This window comes from Dermatophagoides farinae, chromosome 2 (genome assembly GCF_024713945.1).
Source record: "Dermatophagoides farinae isolate YC_2012a chromosome 2, ASM2471394v1, whole genome shotgun sequence".
Lineage (NCBI taxonomy): Eukaryota > Metazoa > Arthropoda > Arachnida > Sarcoptiformes > Pyroglyphidae > Dermatophagoides > Dermatophagoides farinae.
This window is the reverse complement of record NC_134678.1, coordinates 6653048-6675376: the sequence shown is the minus strand read 5'-3', so window position 1 is coordinate 6675376 and position 22329 is coordinate 6653048. Positions and strand designations below refer to the sequence as shown.

Genomic DNA, 22329 nt, shown 5'->3' with positions numbered 1-22329 from the left:
GACAATGAAAAAAAAAAAATAAAATAAAATAAAATAATTATAACAGTCGAAACACAGCAAAGCAAGAAAAAAAAATGAAAATGAATTTAAAGAGATATATGATAAGCGATGAGATTTTTATAAATTATTAAATTATATATTAGACAAAAAAAAGATAACAAATTAGAAAAAAAAAATTTTCAATCATCAACCATTATGTGTGTGTGTGTAGGTGTTTGATTATTGGAAAACAGATGATGATTGGATATTTTATGTCCACATATAGAGAGAGAATGAGAAAGAGATGGGTATATTATGGTGGTTTGTGAATAACAAAAATGAAATATCAATGATCATCATCATCATCATCTTCGGTGATATTCGAGTTGAAAAAATAAATTTTTTTTTTTTTTTTTTTTGGTTTTTTATATTTATGTTTTATATGTAAAAAAAAATTCCGTTTGATTTTGATTTTTTTTCTTGTTTGTTTTTTAATGTGTAAACAATGATTAAAAATCAATCATCATTTCCAAGTGTTGTTGTTGTTGTTGTTGATGTTGATGTTATACATTACAGATAGAATGATGATGTCTCTATATTGATCGATTGATAATGATAGGAAAAAAAACGTTTCATCCACACACACACTCACACAAACACAAGTATTGAAAAAATGGAAAAACAAATATGGAAGAAAAAACAGTGAGTGAAAAAAAAACCAGATACTAAAACTAATATATACCTAAAAAGCTTATTGATAAAATTAGTATTATAAATATATGTGTGAAAATCTAATATGAATGTGATGGACATATGGATGGATCGATTGATTGATTGGATCGAATAAATCAATACTTTTTTTTATATATGATAATTACCTATAAATTATGTGTAAATTGATTCCGATTAAATTCTTCATTGTTTTACCTATTATATGTAGTTTTTAGTGTTTGATTGATTGATTGATAAAAGTTATATATCATTTCTTCTCAACCATCTTCACATGATGAACACAGAATTTGATTTTTCTTGATGGAAGTGTATTGTATGTGTATAACAAATTGGAATCAAATTTTGTCACATTTGTTATTATTTGAAAATAAAAAAAAAAATTCTTTTATCTGCTAGATTTTCGTCACTGGTTGTTTGTTTGTTTGTTTATTTTATCGTTGATCATGATGTCGTTTGTATTGTTGATTGTTGATACAATTAAAAAAAAGAGAATTTTTTCACACACCCACACACACACATACGCACAAAAAAAGAATTAATAAATGATCACACTGAATTTGAAAAACACAATGGTAAATGTAATGTCTGTGTGTGTGTAGTAAGGTATACATTGAAAATCGAAAATGAAAAAAAAAACATTCGAATGATAGATATTACAAGCTTGTGTATTTGATGATGATCACAATATGAAGAAAAAAAATTTCTTTTATATCCAGAACAAAAAAAAACCCATATACAATATGAATTATATTCCGGTAGGTAGGTGTATGTGTGTGTGTGTGTGTGTGTGTTTATTTGTGTATCATTGAGCGAAAATGCTCATGTCAATCAATGATCAAAAAAAAAATGATGATGATGATGATGATGAAAAAAAACAACGATGAAAGCTGCATAAATATCATCATCATAATATATCGACAGACTTTGAGAACAAAAAAAAAAAAAAAATTCTGGATGAGTGTTATACAAACATATCTGCATTGCATTGTGGTGGTGGTATTGGTGGTGATGTGTTCAATGAGAATTATGATTATGTAGAAAAAAAAATAATGTTGAAACAAGGTTTTCATACCACAATATATGGAGGATGCATCATCATCATTCTCAAATGAATTCGAGAGAGTACAAAAAAAAGAAAGAAAGAAAAGATATTTGAGTTTCATTTCAATTCATTACAATTTTTTTTTATATCTTGAATATACAGAAGAAATGGTGGATATAAGTTATTTATCAATTAAATTTATGGGCAATTTCTGGGGTTGGGTGGTAACGAGGTGAGGATGGTCATTGTCAGAATTTTCAAAATTTGTAATGAATTTGTTTTTTTTTCAAGTAGACTATGATGATAATGATGCTAATAAAATTTTTTCTTTATATCTCGAACACTATGATAAAAATTGTATGAGTGTGTGTGTGTTTGTGTAAAGATCAAAAGAGATCGTTTTCAAAACAATGTACGAAAAAATAAAACAAATAACCATGTATGGTATTCTTGAAAATTTTTTTTTCTTTTTTTTTCATTTTCTTGAGATGATGAGCAAAAGATTCCAATAGATTCCACAACCAATGATGACATGTATTGTATATATAAAGATATTAAAGCCAAAATATTTGTCACGTTCATTTCTAAGCGGAAGAAAAAATATTTTTTTTTTATTCACACACATTGTAATTCACAAATATGATTGAAACTTACCACCAATGCATGGGGAGTAGACAAAGCGTTTGTGGAAGCTGACAAATTAGTAGCCGAATGATGAATATTATTATTGGTGGCAATCAATGATGCTGACGATGATTGCATATTACCACCACTAACGTTACACAATGGAGAATTATTATTATTATTATTACTATTTGAATCATTCATTGTATCAACAAAAACATTGGAATTGCCCATTATGGCCGTATTGGTAGTATCCAATTTACCACGTTTAGCTATTTGTGAATAAGTTAATTTACTCATTGCTGATTGGGAATGTTCAATATCGATATATCCATTTGTTCCATTATCAATAGAATTATTGTTATTATTATTTATCGATTCGGTACTATTCTGTAGTTGAATAGCTGTTTTTTTATTATTATTTAATGATGATGGCTTTGTAGTATTTGTTGTTGTGGACACAGATTGTTCAGAAGATCCATGGCATGAATCAGAATCTTTGGCCAATATATTATTAAGGACATTATCATTATTGATAGTTGTAGATAATGATGATTTGCCTGGTCCTTTAATTGTAGTAACGATATTGCCATTTATCGTTTTGGATTCACCATTTGTAATATTGCTAAATGAAGTCTGTTGCTGTTTACGATTATTGTGACTAGTAGCAGTATTATTATTATTATTATTATTAGTATTTGTGTTGGATCTATTGTTTATCGTTGTTGCGGCTAAAATCGTCGTCGATGATGATGATGTTGCTGCTCCAACGTTACCATTATGTTCATGAAAAATAGATGGAGATGATGATGAAGAAAGAGGAGGACAAGATTGATCACCAGTTATTAATACATTATCACCTTTGACTATATTAGCCATACTTTCTTGATTTTTCGTTGATGTTGAATGATGTTCCGATGAAGAGGAAACAGATACATTAGGCACATTCGGTGTTGTTCTATTTATATCAGACAAATCTTTGTTCGTCGCTTCTAATGTTTGAACAGTGGTAGCCATATTTGTTTGCTGCTGATCATCTGATCCAGGCAATGGTGGAAATGCATTGGCCATCAGATCAAATGGTTGTTCGGTGGTTGTCGTTGAATTTGATTGATGTTGATGATGGTTATGCTGATGTTGGCCATGACCAGAGCCACTTCGATTTGAGCTTCCAGAACCACCACCACCACCACCTCGATTATTATTATAGGAAGATTTTCCGGAAGTTCCAGCACCTGAGCTATTACGTGGATATCGCGATGATTTTTCAGGCCGATTGTTGGACGAATCATTATTTGGGCCACCACTATTACGATCATTAGATTTTGAAGCACTAGAATTTGAACGATACGGAGAATTCTGATTCGATGAATTAGCTCTTGTATTTGATGTTTGTTGAGTCATTCCAGAATTGTATAATTGTTTCGTATTTGACGACGACGATGATGATGATGACGACATGTTACGATTCGAAGTATTTGTTGAGGTTTGACCCAAATTATTATTGATCACAGCTTGTTGATTAACCGAACGGTTTGAAGAATTTGGAATTGTCGTCTGTGTATTTCGTGTTGTTTGTTGTTCTTCTTTCATTGAAGATTTGTCAACATTTGATTTATTGTTCCAGTTGGATGATGATGAAGAATGTGGCACGGAAGTCGAGGTAAAATTGTTGTTGTTATTTTCAGAACTAGCAGCATTCGAATGATTATGATTATTTGATGATTGCACCACCTTATTGTTATTATTGGGATAAGTTGACGACGACGACGACGACGACGATGAAGACATTGATGGATTTGACTTAGATGTTTGATGATGATTGGCAGCTGAAGATTTGTTTGATGATGAAGATGCAGATGATGAAATTTTGTTGCCCATCGTCGTATCGATTGTATTTCCAGTTATCGGATGTGATTGACTTGATGATGATTGGGTGGAAGTTGTCGTATTATTAACGTTATTACCTTTATTGTTATTGCCAGATGAACTTTGTCCAACAGAAGACGTCATTGTTGTTGATGATGATGGCGGCGGCGGTGGTTGTTGCTGCTGCTGTTGTTGTTGTTGATGATAATGACTATGATTTGATCCATGATGGCCACCATAGTTGCCTCCATGATGAGAACTGGCGGAATTATGATGAGTAGTTGAATTGGCATGATGTTGGCCATACGATGGACCACCGCCACTACCACCCGAATTGTTGTATTTGTTGGAATTATATCCATTACCACCACGGTACGGTTTACCACTTCCGGACATGTTTGTTCCATTGTTGCCACCATACCCCCCACCACGATGATGGGATTGTGATCCATGTGATTTCATGTAAGAAGGTTGATACGAAGAATTATGGTGGGCATATGGTTGGCCAACATTTGAAGATGGTGGCGTATAGCCAAAACTATATCGATGATTTCCGCCATCAGATGGATTCAAAATAGGCGCTACCATTTGTACAGTATTAAATTCAGGGTTGGCGTTGGCTGAAACAACACCAGGTGGGCCAGTAGCGGAACCAGGACCATTATTAGCAGCACCAATAACATGATTTCCATTTACTATTTGACAATTTGTTGTCGTCGGAATAAAAATTGCCTGAGGAATGCAAACACTACCGGGTGGTGGTGTTGGACCACCTGAATGTCCTGTTGTGGCTACATTACTATTTGGTGTATAATGTGGTGCCAAGCCATTTGCAACAAACACTGTACTCAGATCATATGCATTCGAAATAGATGTCATTATTGGCGTCGCATAGAATGGTGATGGTGGGTAAACCTGAAATCAAATAGATCAGTAAATAATACAGTTTCAAATATAAAACTGATTACTTACTCTTGTCAAAGGAGGCACATTGTAAGGATAAACACTGGCGGTATTTGGATAAGGTATTGCATTTATTGTCGATTCGGCGGTTCCTGATGGTCCACCAGGAATAGTAGCACTTGTTGGCAATAAAACAGTTGGTGTCGAATGATTGGGTTGCTGGTTACTTGGATTAATAATCGATCCAGACATACTAGATACGGGTGAAACGGCAGCCGAATGACTGGATATGGTAGAACCAACGGGACTAGGAGCAGTCACAATTCCTATCGGACTTATCACATTATGTGGCGGTACTGACATAGGAGCACCAAGGACTACAGAATTGGGCTTATTATTAGGTCCCAATACTGGATTAGTTGGATTCGTATGACGAACAGTTGGCTTGGCTTTGATACGGGCTAAAATCGGTATCTGTGTTGATGGATAGTATACCAATTCATCACGTAGGTAAGTCATTGCTTTTTGAGCATCTTCATCACCATGGAAGTAAAGATAATAGGATTGATTATGTGTTGATTCACATTTTTCCAATTTGACTGGACATTTAGATTCATCAAAAATCTTCAATATCATATCTCGTGTAACTTCATCTGGTACATCACGTAATATGACCACACGTCGTTTTGAATTCGGTTTCACTTTTGTACCGGTCTCATCGACAGTAACTTCTGTGCTGGATCGTAACACTTGAACAACCAAGTCCAAATCATTTGTTAGACGACGTATTTTATCAAAATTGGCTACAATCGAAATGGCAACATATTGTTCATCATCCATTTGTGATACTAGATATTGATCTTTTGATAGATTTTTATAAGAAAAATAATATTCCAATTGATGACGTATTTGTTCACAGAGTTCTTTATATGGAAGGCCTTGTACATTTGCTGGGCTTGGAGTGACTGGACGTTCATTATCACCATCTAGAAAAGAAATCAATTTTAAATCCGTGAATAAACATCATTACTTATACTTATATATAGGAAAATGCTAAATAAACTTACCATTCGATGAGATTTGTTCATTACCTATATTGGCCATATTTTTAGTCAATGTATCCATTGACTCATCCATACTATTTGTCATATTGAAACTGGTAACTGAATCATCATCATGTGTTTGGCCATCATATGTAGCGATCAAATCAACATTATCCATATTGTCCATTTTATTATTATTATTATCGTTTCGTTCAATTTTTTTCAAATCACTTTTCAAACTATTTGTGTCAGACACTATCTTTACACAAACACCGTTGTTGAAATTCGATTCGATAATGTTGTTGTTGTTGTTGTTATTACCGTTGTCTGATTGCTGACCAGCAGCAACACTGGCCGCCGATAAACAAGATGTCGATGTTGAAATTTCTTTTTTTCGTTTCTTAGCTACAGAAGATATAGTTTTATTGCCACTATTTTCAACAGCCGTCGTAACGATGTATTTATTATTGTTGACTACTATTTTTTCTTGTTGTTGGCTTTTGTCGGCAAAGTTTTCTATTTCTTGTTGTTGTTTTTTGATTTTTTCCTTCTGCTGTTGTTGTTGTTGTTGTTGACGATGGGTTTTATCGATCAATATCTTATTCGTTGCTGTATGGCTACTGATATTATTATCGATCGTTTCAGTGACTTTTTCTTTTGTACTAGAAATGATGTTGTTATTGTCCACAATAATGATTTTATTTTCATTCGTTTTGGATAATTTTGTATTTAATGAAAGGAATTTTTTCTTTGGAATTTTTTTATTAATACATCCACCACTATCGATAATATGATTAGATGTTGACGATGAACTTGATGGTGATGAAGGTGTGGACAGAATTAACAATGGTATACATCGATTATTGTAACCATTAGAATCATTTTCATTATTATTATTATCAAGGTTATTAGATTCTTCTGTTTCTTCTTCTTCTTCTTCTTCAAATGATGATGATGATGATGATGATGATGAAGATAACAAAGATTTTTTTGTATTAATCAATAATTTTAAATGGCCATTATTATCATTATTAACATTTGACCTTTTCACATTATTATTGATGGTCTTTGTTAAATTTTGAAGTTGTTGTTGTTGCTGCTGCTGCTGTTGATTAGCTTGAATAATGTCATCATTATGATGATGATTATTACTCCTATTTGATGATGATGATGGTAATCCTAGTTGGTTGGTAAGCGACACAAAAACATACATAGACAAACACATATTTTCACGGGTGAAAAAAAAAGAAAGAAAAAAAAATGAAGGTAAAATTATTTAATCATGGAAAATTTACAAAATAAAAAAAAAGGTAAAACAACAAAAAACAAATTGGAGATGAACGTTTTTTGTCGGCTAACAGTGTGACAAAAAAAGAACCGGTATACCGGTTACGCAACAGCAATCACCACCACCAACACCCACTTTCATCATATAATAATGTGTGTCCTCAGCTTATACCTAATGCATGGGTGGCTATATAATAAGGTGGGCGGTAATTTTTTTTTCTTAATCTAAATATTTTTCAGATTAAGATCAAAATCTTTAAAAAAAACAACAAATCAAAAGGGAAAAAAATATCTTACACGCAAATATGCAAAATATAGGATAATTATTCACAAACACAAACACATATACAAACAAAGATTTTCTTTTGCTTCATCATCATCATCATTTATGATGATAATAAAATATTGTTACAAAAAAAAAAGAAAACAGACACACAGACAAGAGAATGGATTTCGTGTATATATAATAAACGTGTGTAATACAGATGAATCATATTAATAATAATAAAAAAATTTGACTGAGATTTATTGGATTGAATGGATGATTTACTATTAAAGGGATATATATAAAAAAAAGAGAAGGCGGGTAAGTGAAATAATCATGGACACTGGCGTCAATATATGTTATTGCCAATCATCAAACATATATATACACAATATACACAATTCTTTTTTTTAAAGTCAAGACAACAACAACAACAAGTGATAAGAGATTGTGTTTGTGTGTGTATGGTTCAGACTTTATTATTATTATTATGTATGTGTATGCTATCCATGCATCCATCAACACAAATAGACATTAAATTCAATTCATTCATTCAATATTACGACACATTAACAATATTGTTACTAACAATCATCATCATCATCATCATAGTCGCCTGTCGTGGGGCCATCAACAAAAAATGATGATAATAAAGTGTGGCTAGAATCCACCATTCAAATATTAAAAGGTGGGATGAGGTGGAGCCAAATCATCATCATCATCATCAGATATATTATTTTGCTACGTGTTTATGATGATTGGGATGCCATGAATTGGCAAAAATATTAACGTTAAAAACAAATATATATAAATTGTTGATGAATTGAAAGAAAAGATTAAACAAACACAAGCACAGATATTCAACAACAACAATAACAAAAAAAAATATCTCTAAAGATACTTGATCTTGATGATCACTTATATTATACACACACACACAGGTAATTCAAATTAAAAAAACTTTTTTTTCTTCATTCAATTATAGAGTTGTTTTTGCTAAACAATCAATCAGAGAAAATTACACACACACACATAACAAAAACAAAACAAAAAATTTTCATTTATATCAAAAAAAAAAAAAAAAAACGGTGATACGAATCATCAGATAAAAAAGAAAAACACAGAAAAATGGTGAAAAAAAATACCCGAAAATGAATGGTAATGGAAAATCAAACGAAATCGAAAACAAAGTCGACAACGTATAATGAATTTGTTGGTATTTATTTTTTCTCATTAAATCATGATGATAATGATGATGATGATAATATATTATAGAATGTGGTAAAATTCAATACAATTTATACGGGGGCATACATTTGCAATAATAGGAAGGAAAGAATGAAAGTTTTGTCTGCAGAATGATCACGATGACACAGATATTTCAATGATTTTAGGATGTTTGTGTGTTTGGCAGGGGTTTTTTTTGTTGTGGCTGTTTTGTTCAACACTTGGCTGAATATAGATGTTCATCATCATCATCATTCTTTCCTTCCCCTATTATCTTCTTTATTGCTCCACCGCCCCATTCTAGAAGAAACACCTCTCTCTCTCACTCTTTCTCTTCACTGTTTATTTGAAAGTTTGAAAAAAAATCGAAATTCTTTTAGGCTCGGTGATTCAATGATGATAGTTATGGCGGCAGATATATATATTAGTTGATGATGATAAAAACAAAGATAAAAAACGTAGACGAAAACGAAGACGACGACGACGACAAAATAAAAACAACGTGCACATATATATACAGACACACACAGATAAAAATGAAAAAAGGTCAAATTTTTGAAACAAATGAGAAGCAAGAAAATAAAACCGAATTTCGAATTCACGAAAGAAAAAAAAAGGATTCTAATTATCGAATCAAATTACATTTACAATTCGATAATTCAATAGTACACCAATGTTGTGTTGTTGTTGTTGTTGTCGATCGAATATTCATGAATATACATTCTTTTCATTTTTGATATTCACAAAATCATCATCATCATCATAATAATAAAATGCTTAAATTTTATCATAATCGATTATGCATATATATATATGAATTGATGATTTGAAGATAGCTGTTTTTTTTATCGTTTGTCAAAGCCAATTGAAAGGTGGTTGTTGTTGGTGCATCATCATCATTGACAATAATGGGAAAAAAACTTTACAATTTTTTCCCATGTTAGATAATCGAATATTTTTATAGTGTTCAGGAGCAGAAAAATAAAATAAAAATAAAATAAAACAAATATTCACAAGAAAACAGTGAGGAAAAATAGACAATTCATGTAAAAAATGCAAAACTATGAAGGATAATTAAAATATTCCAAAATTCGATTCCTTAGAAACACAAACAAACAAATCATCCATCCAGGATAAATATTAAACCAACACACACACACACAATTCAAGAACAACAACAGCAGCAACAACAACAAGCCAAAGAAAGGAAGTAGCCATAAAAAGAAGAAATTACATTTACACACACACGCACAAATGAAGAAAAAGGGGCAAACAAAACAAAAAAAAATTCGAATATAAAGTCTGTATATAATACAGATGATGAAATATATTGGAAATATATAACACACACACACACACACATACAAACATATATTTTCAATCAAACTCACAATGAATGTTGTTGTTTTGTCTATGTGTGTGTATATAAGTGAGTAAGGTTTTGTTATTTTTTTTCTATCATTCTCATCATCATCATCATCATCATAATCATTCGTTTGAGTCGTCGTCGTCTATGTGTTTATGAATGTGTGTCTGTTGTGAAGGGGAGGAAAAAAAATATCACAAAAATTATCATCATCATCATCATGATGTTCTGGGACATAGTTGGCCACAACACATATATAACCAGGATAACGTTACTTACGTTTTGAATGTTATATGCCGAAAACAACTACTTATCCTATAGCTTGATTTTTTGTCGTTATTTTTGTTTTGCTGCTGGTGGTTCATTTATTTGTGGTTGTTTTTCACTTAAAATTGATATATATATTCTATTCTGGATTCTTGATGATGATCAAAAAAAAAAAATGTGTATTTAGAGATATAGAATTGTTGATGAAATTCAGATCAATTCAACACAATATACAACATTACAAGCAAAAGAAAAAAAAACAGTCATCACAAAAAAAAACAGATTGTGAGGATATACACACAGACAGACAAACAAACACAAGCACGCATAAAAGCATGCATATAAAACTTGATGTTTTAAATTGAAATGGAATGCAAAGGCAAAGCCGCTAGCAGTACGATAGACACGTATTGGTAATCCATGTGGCGAGTAGTAGTATATATATATATATATATATGAATGTATGTGTGTGAGAAAAAAAAATAAAAGGAAGTAGAAAGTTATCATCCTCCTCAATTTTTTTTTTAGTGTCCAAAGAGGAGGATGAACAAGAGGAACATATTCAAATTAGAACTACTACTACCATTATAAAAAAGAGAGAGAAAAAAAAAACTCATATCCACGATGATAGTTGGTATCCAATTTTCTGTTGATATTTTCTTGTGTATTATATGATGATGATGATTGAGTTTAACTCTCTCTCTCTTACTTTTCATCTCCCTCCATCCATATATTACTGTATGAAATGCTACTACAACAACAATAAAATTGAATCCAAATAAACTATTTTCACTAATAATGCTACTTGAAATTATTACCTATAGTGTTACTATAGTGAAAATTCGTGAATCGAATCGAAAATGTTAATGTTTAAATGGATGGATTGAATAAACTATAAAATAGAAAAAAAAAGTTTTATCATTAAAAACTAACAACAACACCACTGATTGAATAATTTTAAACTGAAAAAAATAGATCATAAATTATTATATTTAGATAATTAAAGTGAAAAAAATGATGATGATCATCATAATATCGAACGGAATAGCTTATCCAATAATATGGAGCCATTCATAAATGATAGGATGTTGATCATTATAATTTGAAAATTCCAGACACAAAAAAAAAATTTGACACATTTATTCAAATTCAAATATATACTACTACTAAAATACATTGTAGCCACAAAAAATGAAAACAAGATGACGCCCTTTGTCGTCGTCGTCGTCGTTAACGTTGTCAGTTTATTAAGTCGAAATGGCCACAATTTTCATTATTTATATAATAAAAAAAAATAAAGATAGATCGACGACGACGACGACGACGACATTTTGTCTTTAAAATGAATGAACAAAGATGAACGAAGAAAAAGAAAAAAATTTCCAATTTTAATACAAGTGTGAGAAATACATACACACACACACACAGACAAAAATCTCACACAAATAATGAATTTTGTGTGTGTGTAGTGATCATATGTATACAGCAACAACAACAACAACAACAACAAACAGCATGAAGGAAAAGAAAAAGAAAAATTGGAACAGCAACAAAAACAACAACAACAGAATGAAGAAAAAAAAATAAACTATGAAGACGAAGACGACGGATACATTTTTTTTTTTTTTTTTTGAACAAGATTATGTTTACCGAAAAAAACAACAACAACAACAATAACGACGAATGATGAATTTTGTTTAGACTGATGTGGTGGTAATTGGTTGTGGATTGTTGAATAAGAAGAAAAAGAAAAAAAAAATGCCGACAATTTCTTTGATTTTCTTTTTTTTTTTTTTTTTTTTTTTTGCTATCTCATTCACCATTACCATATACACACACATGCACACACAACTTGTTCATCGTTGATGATGATGATGATGATGATGCCGGATAAGAATGCGGAAGTCAAATATAAAAACAACAACAACAACAACAACCACCACCATCGTCATCATCATCAACGATGAACATCATACCGCACTTCATGTCTGCTTCTCTCTCTCTCTCATGGTGGTCTTCAATTTTCTCTTCCCACTGTGTGTGTGTGTGTTTGTTTGTGTTTGTGTTTGTGTCTATTTCATTTTTTTTTTCATATAACAGAAATACAACGTCTAATGATAACCGATAATAGTGAAATAGTAACAACAACAACAACAACAACAAGTTTCTTTGCTAATTTTGAAAAACAAAAATTTTTTTTTTCATTGAATTTTAAAATTCACACCGTTTCATTTAAATTCATTCGAAAAACAAAACAAAAAAAAAATCTGAAAATTGATAATTGACAAAAAATGAAATGAAATGAAAATAAATTTCCTTTTTGACTATATTGATCTCTGGGGGAGGGGGAAGAAAATGGTAAACGTTATGATATAACAGCAACAGCAATAAATGATGATGATGATGATGGTAATAAACAACCACTTATCACGCACTAATTAGCAATTTAATTCACGAATCGAATAAAACTTGAATCTAATCAAATTGAATAGAGAAACAAAAAAAAAAAAAATTGTTTGACAACAATCAAAAGAAGAAAAACCAATCATATGTTTGTTGTCGGTTAAATATGACAGGTAATATAATTCAATTTGACAATTTGAAAACGAATGAAAATGAATAAATGAATTTTGTCAATCTCTCTTCTTCTTAGTTAATACTTTTTTTAAAAAAAAACCACTTACCAGACATTTGTTGTTTTCGATTATTTGATTTTTGTTTCTGTTGATTGAGATCATTTGATTGAATCATTTTAGTCATCATCGTCATCGTATTCGTCTGTGTTGATAATGAACATCTTGATGATGATGTCATTGTTGTTGTCGTCGTCATCGTCGTCGTTGTTGTTGTTGTCGTCGTAATCAACGAAGATGTTGTCAACAATGATGACCTAGACGTTCGATGTATTGGTGAAGAATTTGTTGATGAACTAGACGATGATGATGATGATGAGGAAGAAGATGATGATGATGATGATGACATTGTTGATGATGACATCGATGATGATGATGATAAAGATGATGGTGATAAATCGGATGTTGATCGTTTACTTATATCAGCACCATTATTACTACTACCAATATTACCACCACTACTACTAGTAGTAGTATTGTTAAGTTTTAATATTGTACGATTCATATCGGAAGCTATAGTGGTCTGTGTTGTTTTCGTTTTCGAATGTTTTTTATTATTAGAATCATTCAATAAATCAAGGTTATTCAAACGATTATGATTTAAATATTGACGTTGTTGTTGTTGTTGATGATGATGATGATGATGATGATGATGATTTGGATTTATTAATGAACTAGAATTGGTGCAATGATTCATCATAGTCGTCGATGTTGTTGTTGTTGTTTTTGTTTTTGTTTTTGTTGCTGTTATGTTAACCATCGTCGTTGATGATGATAATGATAATGGTGGAGGCGTAATGAGCAGTGGTAATGATAATGATGTGGCTACATTTCCTGTTGTTGTTGCTGTTGTCGATGTCGATGTCGATAAAGATGTCGATAAAGATGATGAAGTTAGTGCCATAATCGATCCAGAGGCGGCGCTATTCGATCCATTCTGTGATGATGATGATGATGATGACGATAATGATGATTGTTTTTGTTGTTGTTGTTGTTGTTGTTGTTGTTGATATGATTGATGATTATAATTCCCATTTGATTCATTATTATAATGATCAATTATCGATGATGGATTATTACAGATCGATAATGTTGAATTTGTTAATAATACCGGTTGTTGTTGTTGTTGTTGCTGCTGTTGTTGTTGAATATGAGGTAAAATTAAATTTCCGGTTGTATTTATAGATTTGGCACCCGATTTTACCTTTTAATTTTGTTTTGAAATAAAAATAAAAATAAAAAAATTTGTTATTGAGAAATTAGTTTTAATGCAAATACAAAATTTATTTTCATCATCATCATCCAAATTTCTTATCATTCTGTTTGTGTTTTTTTTAATGTGTGTTTACATCGTCGTCGTTTTGGTTGTTGTTGTTGTTGTTGTTGTTTATGTTTCAATCGAAAAAATTCAATTTGAACAAATACTGCTGCTGTTGTTGTTGTTGTTGTTGTTGTTGGTAATAAACCTTGCCCAAAGGATGAAAAAAAAACAATTGAATAAACAATGAATATAAATGGATAAAATGCAAAGTTTGTTATTCCAGAAAAATAAAAAAAAAAACAAAAAAACAAACATCTTCTTCAACACATCAGTCGATGTGATCATTTTTTGTATGATAATTATAATAATATAAAAAAAGAAAGAAAATAGGAAAAAAAGTGGATATAGTTTTCAAGACAATATGGATTGAAATAGAATCGAATCCAATTTCCGTTTATTTTTCCTAAACCATAATAAAGTCAAATCATTGGGCTCCGGTTAAAAAAATAAATCGATTCAATAAATTCAACCAACCGATTTACTGTTATTTTTTTTCCAAGAATGAATTAATAAATGAATTTAAACGAATGATGATACAACTACAACAACAACAACAACAACGAAAAATATTCCACGTTGGCCAATTTGACGTAATGTATATACTTTCTATATTCTCAACAGCTTGTTTATCTATCTCTCTCTCTCTCTTTGCGTGTAGATTCTTCAATTGGACACAACAACAACAACAACAACAAAGAATATATATGTCATATTGAAAACGGTCCAACATGTGAAACATGCGCAAACAACAATAAGGAACAAAAAAAAAAAAAATTATTGCTAGAAATTTATGGCAGCCTTTAGGTAAAAATGCAAGTATTTATTGTATATGATATGATACACGTATACGAGTGTATATTATGAGAAAATTTTCTCTTGTTTAACTTATATAATATTTTATCAGATATTCAATGTGATATAATAATAATCTATGATTCATGAATCCAATGAATGGTGATTAGAAACGTAAACAGGAAATGACGTCAAATTCTCATCATTATCGTTTTTTTTTTTGATTGGTTGGTTGGTTGGTAGTTTCATATACAACAATGATGCCGTCATTTAGTATTTATTGATTCTAATGATGATGTTTCTTGTTTCATCTACCACATTTCTTTTTGTTTGTTTTGTTTGGATTCACCAAAATGAAAAGAAATTCGAATATATGGTATAAGAAATACCACCACTACATCAATATAAAGATCTACACAAACACACACACACACACACACAAACACAAAGGGATACTACAGACAAGATAAACACACGCATATATTACACGATTATATAAGGGGATAGAAAAAAAAAGAAAATTCAATGGACACACATACACACACACATACACACATAGACTGAGTGCACATGATCCAAAAAAAAAATCGATTGACATTTTCAACAACAACAACAACAACAACTATCTTGAACATGAAAATAATTTATTTTCATCTGTAATTAATTTTAAATCAAAAAAAAAAAAAAAATTTTTTTTTAATTCAACAAAAATGAAACGTAAACAAACAAATATCCAACTTATGGCGAAGAAAGGGAATTTTCTCTTCAATGTATACAAAACATATTTCTCTCATTGTGTATGTGTGTGTCCGTATGGTTACAATTATAAAGAGAGAGTGTGTTTGAGAATGATCCAGAATTCCAGAATTCTTTTTTATTCTCTCTCTCTTTCTCTCTCTCTCACACACACACACAAAAAGATGCATTTTTGTTCCATAAATCAATCTGTATAAATCATAGTGGTGGATGGTGTGGGGGCGGTGGTGGTGTTGATGTTGATAATTTAATCTATCATTTTTTTTATCCCGTTCCGGTGACACACACACTTTCATTCATTCATTCAATAAGGAAATGAGCAAAAGATTCATATTTCAATTGGCCGGTTTTTTGTCTATTTTTTTTTTAAATACCGTATATCGTCATTTACCCGACATTTATCATATCAAATTTCTCATGATAATAATACCAACAATAACAACAACAACAAAAGTCGACCATCATTTATTTTCTATGGAGCCATGATATTTGATATTTCAAAAAAAAAAAAAAAAAAAAAAAATCTAAAGATGATGCTGAATATCATTTTTTTCCATTGAATAATTTAATCTCCCTCGTTACGAAACACTTTAAAATGAAATTCTTTTTTTTTATTGATAGTACTAGTGGTGGTGGTAGTGGTGGTGTTGGTGACAGATGACAATTGTCAATCAGTTGTTCTTCCTTCCTTTTGGTTCGCATTTCTATTTTTTTTTGTATATTACTAGAAAACATGGAAAAAATTCATTTTCCATCTGTGTGTGTGTACACACTTGTGATTGAAAAAGAAGCAAAAAAAAAAATTTTACACTCGGATAAACATTGGACACACACACACACAGAACAAATCAAAAATCAGTTCAACATTTCCACTCTTTTTATTGGTGCTCTCTCAGTCATTCATTCAATCTCACCAATCTCTTTTACACACACACACAAAAACATTGGTTGTTTGGGCTAAATTTTATTAGCAACAAAATGTAACAAGTAGTAAAAAAAAAAAAAATAAACCAAAATTGTAATGATGAAAAAAAAGGTGAATGTGAAATGACTAAAATGTAACAAGAAAAATAAAAAAAAAATTTGATATCATCATCATTATCATTATATACATTGAATTTGAATTGAAAATTTTCTGAATGAATGAATGAATGAAAAAAAAAAAACATGAACAACCTGTTAATACCGTTTTTGTTGTTGTTGTTGTTGTTGAATATAAAACGGTTGATAACAACAACAACAACAACAATAATAATAATAATGGTCAATTTGAATACAAAATATCCATTTTTCGTTGTATTAAATGTATAATTTTATTTTTCTCCCTCTCTCTCTCTCCCTACTAATTTTTCTCTCATTCATTCATTTCGCAATGACATCGAATTTTTTTTTTTTTTTTTTTTTTTTTTTTTTTGATAAAAATATATACAACAAAATGGTTTGCCATTTTTGAATTTAAGGCAATAAAGAATGAAATGAATGAAAATGAATGAAAACAACTTGATTGATGGCATAACCATCATTCATCGACCATCCGCAACCAACAACAACAACAACAACTATCATCAACATCAATATATCATGCATCCATGATGAAACAAAAATTTCTTCACCACCCCCTCTCTCTCTCCTGCACTCTTTCATTTCTTTACTTGATGATTATATATATATCGGATATAAATATGGTAAAATTGTTGCGAAAATTTTTTTCAATTCAAACAAAAAAAAAACTGAATGGCGGGCGTATCATTTGGAGAAACGAAACGAAAAGAAAAAAAAAATTTCTTTCTTGATACGTTCATCAGAAAAAAAAATTGTTTCATTTGTTTATTCGCAATTCAATAATAATAACAATGATTTAATGCGGAAGAGAAAATTTTGATTATTGCAGTGAAAGGTCGATCACACACACACACATGAATATCCAGAATAAATTCACCTAGTTTATTCATCATCATCGTCATATTTAATAAAATGATAATTCTCAACAACAACAACAACAACAACAATTGAAGGTTGTGAATGTGAATGAAACAAAAACAAAACAAAACAAAAAATCCTCATTCACTCTTCCACACATGTCCACAGTTGTAATAATAATAAATAAATCGGTCGGTCGGTCGGTTGGTTGGTTAGTTAGTTAGTCATTTAGTTATTATCATATCTCGACCGGTTTTTTTTTATTGATCGAGGTCATCTTCAATTATATAATCTACATATATAAATCTACTATAAATATTAAAATGATGATGATGATGATGATGATTATGATTATGAAAATGAGGCGAACGTGTTCAACGGTCATTCATTCATTCATTCATTCAGTCATTCATTATCATACCCGATTTGCTTTGGTCAATCTATCCCCATATCACTTACTCTAAATATATATATATAAATAGTTTTGTTCTGTTTGTTCGATTATAAAAGAAAAAAAAATGAATTGTAAAAATGAAAAAAATATCATTTTTCTTAAGAAGAAAAAATTCGTATACCATCATCACATCATCAATGTGGACACAATGGCGAAATATAATACCACCACCACCACCATACTTTGGATATCTATTGTGGAATATTTGCTGATAATATCGCTTCAATGTCATGTCTTGTGTGTGTGTGTGTGTGTATGTGTGTTATTTGATCATCATCAACAAATATATTATTGTGTCCATCATCTATGATGATGATAATCTAGATCAACCATATAGCCGAAGATATTTTTTCTCAAGATTTTTGATGATGATGATGATGATGAATGCATGATATATAGAAATGAAAACAACAACAACAACAAAAACGATGAAGAATAAAATGGATCAAATGTTGAAAGCAAAGAAGACAAAAAAAAACAGGAAAACAACAACAAATGAATGAATGAATGAATCCAATCCTTTGACATTTTAATTTTTTTTTATCATCTACTTTTGTTGTATATCTCTACCATCATCATCATCATCATCATCATCATTGACACCACCGTCGACAAAGAGAAAAAAAAATATGAAAAGAACAAAAGTTTATCTCTCGATATGATGATGATCAAAGAAAAAAAAGGGCATTGTGTGTGTGTGTGTGTGTGTAAATGTGTCTGGCCAATGTTAATGTAGTTCAAATGATGATGATAATGTTTAAATGTCAACAACAAAACAACAACAAAAACAACAAACCAAGAAAAATACACAAGAATCCTTTTTTTGAATTCAAATAAACAAAAAAAAAATTCAAATACCTTTTGTATTATGAAACAACGTGGTGAATATGCACAACAAATATATGTATCATCTGAACTTAATATCGGTATCGGTGTTGAATTCAATGCAGCCGTTATATGTATTGGTGTTGGATGAAATAAGCTATGCTGTTGCTGTTGCTGTTGTTGTTGTTGTTGTTGTTGTTGTTGCTGTTGATTATGAATATTTAGATGATGATGATTATTTATTGTTCCAGCCATATTTGTATTTGATATGGAATTTTCTTTCATCATTATTGTTGATGATACACTATTTTGATTATTATTATTATTATTATTATTCAATAAACCATTAGTTTGACCACCATGATGATGATGATTATGATTATGACCATAATAATTATGGTGATGTATCGGTGATGATGATGATGATTGTGATGATGTTGTTGATGATGTTGATGTAATCAATAATGAATGTCCATGATTATGATTATTGTCTAATGGACCACAAAAACAACAACAACAACAACATTGTTGATCGATTGTTGTTTTTGTTGCTGTCGATGTCGCTGTCGATGTTGTTGTTGTTGTTGTTGTTGGTTGACCCATTGATAGTTGCTGATATGCAGCAGAATTATTTGTTGTTGATGATGTTTGTATGGAAGAAGAAATATCCGATAATAATGATAATGGCGATGAAAGTAAAGAGCCTGATGATGATTTAAAGACTAGATGATTATGATTATGATTACGATGTATAGCCGTTCGATTATTCAATGATGATGATGATGATGAGTTTGAATTATTGTTGTTGTTGTTGTTTTTGTTGTTTTTGTTGATGATCATTATAATGATAATAATGATGATAATTTATTATGGAAGAATTGAAATTAAAAAACGTGTGTTTTTATTTTGTCGATATCGAAGACCACATTTTATATGTTTTCATTGGAAAAGAAAAAACGCACCATCGATGATTTTAAAGTTTAAATGTTGTGATGATGATCAATTTTTGTGAAATGTTGGCCAAAAAAAAAAAAATCTGTATCAGATTTATATTTATGATGCGTTATTTTTTTTCCACTGATCGATTTTTATCGATGATCGTCATTAATTTTCACCGTAACAATAACTGTCTCTATCTCTCTCTCCCTCACTCATTCTCTTTTTTTTTTGGTTTTGTCGTTATCAGAAGCCGTAGTAACACACACACACACACACACACACAATTTATTATGACACTACCACCTGTAACATATGTATATTTTTTTCATGGAGAAAAAAAATATCTATACTTTCTACCTGTGTGTGTGTGTGCGTGTGGCAATTGGAAAAACTTTTTTTTTCTGGTTTGCTTGGATACCTAAATTACACCTGAAAATATAAATGTGACATATGATGATAATGATGTCGATGATGATGATGATGATGACGATAAAATGTTAAAATTACTGAGTTAATGTTACCACTTTTTTTGATTATCGATACCAATGCTGGTGATGACGTGAAATAATGATAAAAATTTGTTGTTGTTGATTTCAATTGTTTTGATTTGTAATTTTATTAAATCTAATTGATGATGATGATGATGAATTGTCACATCACTGGACTGTGGTTTATCATGTGATTTTGATGAACAGTCGTCGTCGTGGTCGTCGTCGTCGTGGTGGTGGTGATAGGAAATAATTTATTTTGACATCCCAGCCACAATTAATTTGATTTGATAGCAAAAATGATAATTTTAAACAATTTTAAATTATGATAATTAATTGGAAATTTTTTCTTTTCCACGATTAATAATAAAAAATATAACTAACAAGCAAGCAACAACAACAACAAACAACAACAACAGCAAACAAACAACAACAACAAAAATTTTTACATGGAAAACAAATCGAAAAAAAAACAAAAAAATTTTATTCTTCCGGTTTTTTTTCGGTGTATAATAGGAAAAAAAAATTTCCGACATTCAGCACACACATATGCACAACGATAAATGTAGTGAAAACAAAAAAAAACATAAAAAAACAGCTGTATGATGAAGAATTTGAATGATTGAAGAGAAAAAAAAATTCCAACACGGCACCAAATTGAATCTTTAGATCACAATCGATGATGATGATGATGATGATGGAAGAAGGTTTTGATTTAAAAAGATTCTTCTGTGTCGGTGTGTATGTTGGTGTGTGTTTGCGTGCGTGCGTTGACATTCAAACACATACACACATACACAGACACACAGAGAAAAATATGAAAAATTTAAATTTTTTTTGCTTGTTTCACTTATAGATTTATCGATGAATCGAGGGAAGAATTTTTGTCGTCGTCATCATACATTTCAATTGGGCCGAACAAAACAAAAAAAAAAACGCCGATAACACACACACACACACTGGCAATGAACACAAAACTGAATGAAGAAAATTCTTTTCACCAACCATTCACATAAATACTACATACACACACACACACACATACATACACACATTGAAAAAGTAGTAGAATCAACGAATCAACGATTCTGACAAACATGGAACAAAATTTGACATGTTTTTCCAAATTTGTCTGGTTGTAATAATACACACAGACATAAATAAATTGAATGGAAAAAAAACGAAGCTATTCTGATATGAACCAACAAAAAAAAAATATAGCTAGAAAGAAGATGAAAAGAATGAAACCAGAATCAATATATACAGTACATTCAGAATTGTTTTCATCATCATCATCATCATAGTTGTTGTTGTTGATGATGATGATGATGATGATGTTGGAATCTGGAATCGATGTTTGTTATGATGATGATATTCTTGTTGGTCTATATATTTGTGTTTGTGTGTGTGTGTATATATATAGAGAGAGATGAAGACAGCACAAAACGATTCGGCGTATTCTAATCATACACACACACACACACACACACACAAAAAAAACAAAACAATATTTGGTGCTTTGGAGCAACTGTTGTTTAGTTTATGCTGATGATGATGGAACCTACTGGTTGTTGTTACACTTTTTTTTGGTTTACAA

At 30.5% G+C, this 22329-nt stretch overlaps 1 protein-coding gene across 1 annotated transcript; it reads right to left on the bottom strand.

The window, feature by feature from the left end:
- Positions 1-1878: 1878 nt before the first annotated feature.
- On the bottom strand, positions 1879-20882 carry Larp4B (La-related protein 4B). Its single transcript, XM_075728811.1, has 6 exons — positions 19339-20882; positions 13289-14441; positions 6217-7371; positions 5219-6135; positions 2408-5161; positions 1879-2337 (listed from the first exon to the last, which is right to left on the bottom strand). The coding sequence occupies exons 1-6, from the start codon at positions 20143-20145 to the stop codon at positions 2332-2334; spliced, it is 6792 nt and encodes a 2263-aa protein (XP_075584926.1). The 5' UTR covers positions 20146-20882; the 3' UTR covers positions 1879-2331.
- Positions 20883-22329: the final 1447 nt, after the last annotated feature.